The 3,417-nt window shown below is 55.0% G+C and overlaps 2 protein-coding genes across 2 annotated transcripts in view; one reads left to right on the top strand and one right to left on the bottom strand.

Annotated features, from left to right (window-relative positions):
- The window catches only part of PTSG_05777 (uncharacterized protein), a 5,202-nt gene extending 3,612 nt beyond the window's left edge, over positions 1 to 1,590 (top strand). Inside the window, exons 10-12 of the mRNA XM_004993590.1 lie at positions 361 to 436; positions 633 to 729; positions 963 to 1,590. Of these exons, the coding sequence (XP_004993647.1) occupies positions 361 to 436; positions 633 to 729; positions 963 to 1,072 (283 nt within the window). The 3' untranslated portion in view covers positions 1,073 to 1,590. The remainder of the gene's footprint in view (positions 1 to 360; positions 437 to 632; positions 730 to 962) is intronic.
- The window catches only part of PTSG_05778 (uncharacterized protein), a gene marked incomplete at its 3' end in the record, with an annotated part of 2,595 nt that continues 707 nt past the window's right edge, over positions 1,530 to 3,417 (bottom strand). The window contains exons 2-4 of the mRNA XM_004993591.1: positions 2,565 to 3,408; positions 1,905 to 2,222; positions 1,530 to 1,639 (exon numbers count right to left, since the gene is read on the bottom strand). Coding sequence (XP_004993648.1) covers positions 1,530 to 1,639; positions 1,905 to 2,222; positions 2,565 to 3,408 — 1,272 coding nt within the window. The remainder of the gene's footprint in view (positions 1,640 to 1,904; positions 2,223 to 2,564; positions 3,409 to 3,417) is intronic.

Raw genomic sequence — 3,417 nt, forward strand, 5'->3', positions numbered from 1 at the left:
AATCATTACCTCACAAGCGTGGCAACACAAACATAAAAATTACTCAGGTCAGACCAAAAATTAATAATTATTCTATTTAATGCCCTGATGTGTGAGTGTAAAGAGAATGTGTGTGTGAGTGTGTGTGTGTGTGTGTGTGTGTGTGTGTGTGTGTGTGTGTGTGTGTGTGTGCGTGTGTGCGTGTGTGTGTTGTGTGTGTGTTGTGTGTGTTGTGTGTGTGTGTGTTGTGTGTGTGTTGTGTGTGTGTTGTGTGTGTGTGTGTGCGATCCTGGTGACTTGAGATGCGAGAAGCTTTTTCCCTCACCTCTCACCTTTGTCGCCCACCTCCCATTGATCACCTCCTCCACAACAATTGGTTAGGGCTGCGACGAAGCTGATGGCTGCCGGCGTTGATGTTGTGCATCCGACCGAATTTGTGCATCGTATCCGCACCAACGTGAGGCGTGGTGGTGGTGGTGCTGAGGGGCGGCTGTGCGCTGTGGTTCTACCACACGCATGCGCGCTGTTGTGCGCTGTTGTTCGTGTATGTGAGTGTGTTGTTGTGCATGTATGCGTGTGTGTATGCGCGCGCGTGTGTGTAATGTGAAGAACTAAACTACCTTTATGCTTTGTTGATCTTGGTCAACCTTCAGGTGGTCAAGCGATGCCCAATGCCGGTTGGAAGCTACATGGACTCGTGCTCGGACTGCACACTCGATGACGACTGCATGCTCACCTGCAACTGCCAAGGTGAGAGAATGAAGTCTTTAGGTTACCAAAGTCTTGATGGCGATGCGCGAACGACGTTCACGTCCCGTGCGAGCGTTGACACATCACACACTCGCTCGCATGTAAACGTGCAGCATCTCCCTCACACAAACAAACACACACAAACACACACCCGCTCGCACGCATGTAAACGTCCCTCTCACACACACACACACACACACATACACACACACACACACACCACGCACACACAGGCCGCGGTGGAACAGACAAGGCCACGTGCAACGTGTCATGCTGTTCAGATCTCAGCAACAACGAGGGGCAGCTGTGGTGCAACGGACACCAGTGTCCATCGTCGTGTTAGCTGAGCTGAGCTCAGCACGCTCCTGTCGAAATGCCCCCAGCAGCGTTTGGGGCGGCAGCAACACACCTCCCCTGTCTGTTTTTCGATTGCTGTTGTCACATCATGTCTTCCATGCTGGTGACTTGCTTCTGCTTGGCCTGTGCACCGCCTTAATATTATTATCTGTCATGACCCACGCGCGTCCTGTTCCATCTCTCCGTTTCCAGTCCTCCTTTCGCCGTTTGTTATTGCTGTTTTACTTTCATGTACACGTGAAAAGTCGGCGAACAAGAAGCGCTGATTGTGATTGTGATTGTGATTGAGCCCCGCTCACTTCTTGATTCTCTCCCCCCCCCCGGGCCATCTTCTGGCGTTGCACCGCCTTCTTGCTTCCTCCTCCTCCTCCCCATCCTCCTCCTCCTCCCCTCCTCCTCATGCGTTCCTTGTCCCGAATCCCTTCTTTGTCCAAGTTATTACATTACGCAGTAAACCTGACCGTTGCTGCCGCACTGCTCCACCACGGGTCGGCGCCCCCAGCCTCACATCGCATCTGAATCATATCGTGCATGAAGAACATGCTTCGGCTGTCTGTCTCGTTTGAGGGAGAGGGAGAGGGAGAGGGAGAGAGGGAGAGGGAGAGAGAGAGAGGGAGAGGGAGGGAGAGAGAGAGTGTGTGTGTGTGTGCGTGTGTAGGTGTGTTGTGTTGTGTGAGGACTGTGGCTGCAACAACACGTAGAGAGACTTTCCTCTCCCACAAGTGAGCAACCAAACAATGGGTGGCAAAACTTCGCCAAGACATGCGTGAGTACACTCGTCCTGCTCAACACACACCTCCACACACGCACACACCGACCGATGTAGTGAGTGGCGATCCAGTGCTTGGAGCAGCAGTTGATGCCCTCCTTGAACGTCGGATCGTACTTCCATATCCAGTGGGAGCCATCGCGTTCGCGTGTCACGCCCCGCTCCTCCTCCAATCCCAACGCCAAGAACACCTGCCGCCCATCGCTGTCCAGCGACGTCTGCGTGTCCAAGCCCATCCGACGCAGTGTGCGGCACACCTCCATGTCGTCTGCAAATGTGTCGGAGTCCAGAAAGTAGTCTGGGTGGTCGTCGTACGCTTTTCCCAGCAGTTGCAAAGCTGCTCGGCTCAGCAGCGTGCCACCGCCACCTGCCACGGTAGCACGGTGGAGTTTAACAGCAAGTGCACGAAAGAAAAGAAATTCAGTGCAGCACGGAGGTGCATGAGGGAAATGAGACAATCAAGTGGAAATGCTGAAACGTGAGCGCCCCAAAGACACACTGGCAACAAGGACAGGCACCCCTGACGGATAGACAACAGGCTTATACTCACAGATGCGCACAACACAAACCACACATACACAACACGAAGCACACAGACACACACACACACACACACAGACACACACACACACACACACACACGCAACACACACACACACACCACACACACACACACACACACACACACACAGACGCAGACGCTGCTCACCGGAGTAAAAATCGCCCACATCGGACTTGTACACGCGCCCGAAATATTGCGGCTGTGAAGGATCCTTGTTCTGGATGAAGCGACGCAGGTTGTCAAACACAATGTACGAGTCGTCATCTGCACGCAAGAACCAGTCGTAGTCGTGTGCGTGCTCGTCAATGATGCGCTTCCATGCCAGCTTGCTCTTCTGCCAGAGCGTGTTGCGGGACTCTTCCCTGCCCAGATTAACCTTCAACAGAGGAAGCGTGTCCAGAGGGGGCACGAGCGGTTGGTGGTGCTCAGCGACAACAAACAGCAGCTTGTCGCACTGATGGCCCCACGTCTGGTTCACGGCAATGGCCTTTGTGTCCAGCTTGGTTGGGTGCGCCATGACCCAGCACAGCACCTTATGGGCCTTCCCAGTGGCGACCGAGGCTGCCTTCTTTTCGGCCGATTGTGGAGCCGCAGACACGAATGGAGGGGCGAGCTGGCGCCTGCGGTGCGGCGGCGCCGCAAACGACCGCTGTTTGTAACCTTGCACGTTGGGTGTGGGGACGTTGGCGTCGAACAGCTGCGCGCACAGGTGGTCGTCGCATGGGGCAAGCACAACCTCGGATGCCAGGTGCACGTCATCCGCGGAGTGCGGGGCATCTTTCTTGAGCTTCGCAGTGATGCACAAGTTTTGCGATGGATTGCGAATGATGCCCGTCAACGTGCCGTACAGAACGTACTCCCACTGTTGCTCGGGCTGTTGTGGATTGCAGGGCTGTGTGACTGCCAGCCATTTGGTGCCCATCTGCTCCATCCCCAGGCAGGCACCACGCGCTTCGTTCAGCAGCGCGCCATCAGCCCTCCACGTCCACCTCTGCAGCAA

This window comes from Salpingoeca rosetta (genome assembly GCF_000188695.1).
Source record: "Salpingoeca rosetta unplaced genomic scaffold supercont1.13, whole genome shotgun sequence".
Classification (NCBI taxonomy): Eukaryota; class Choanoflagellata; order Craspedida; family Salpingoecidae; genus Salpingoeca; species Salpingoeca rosetta.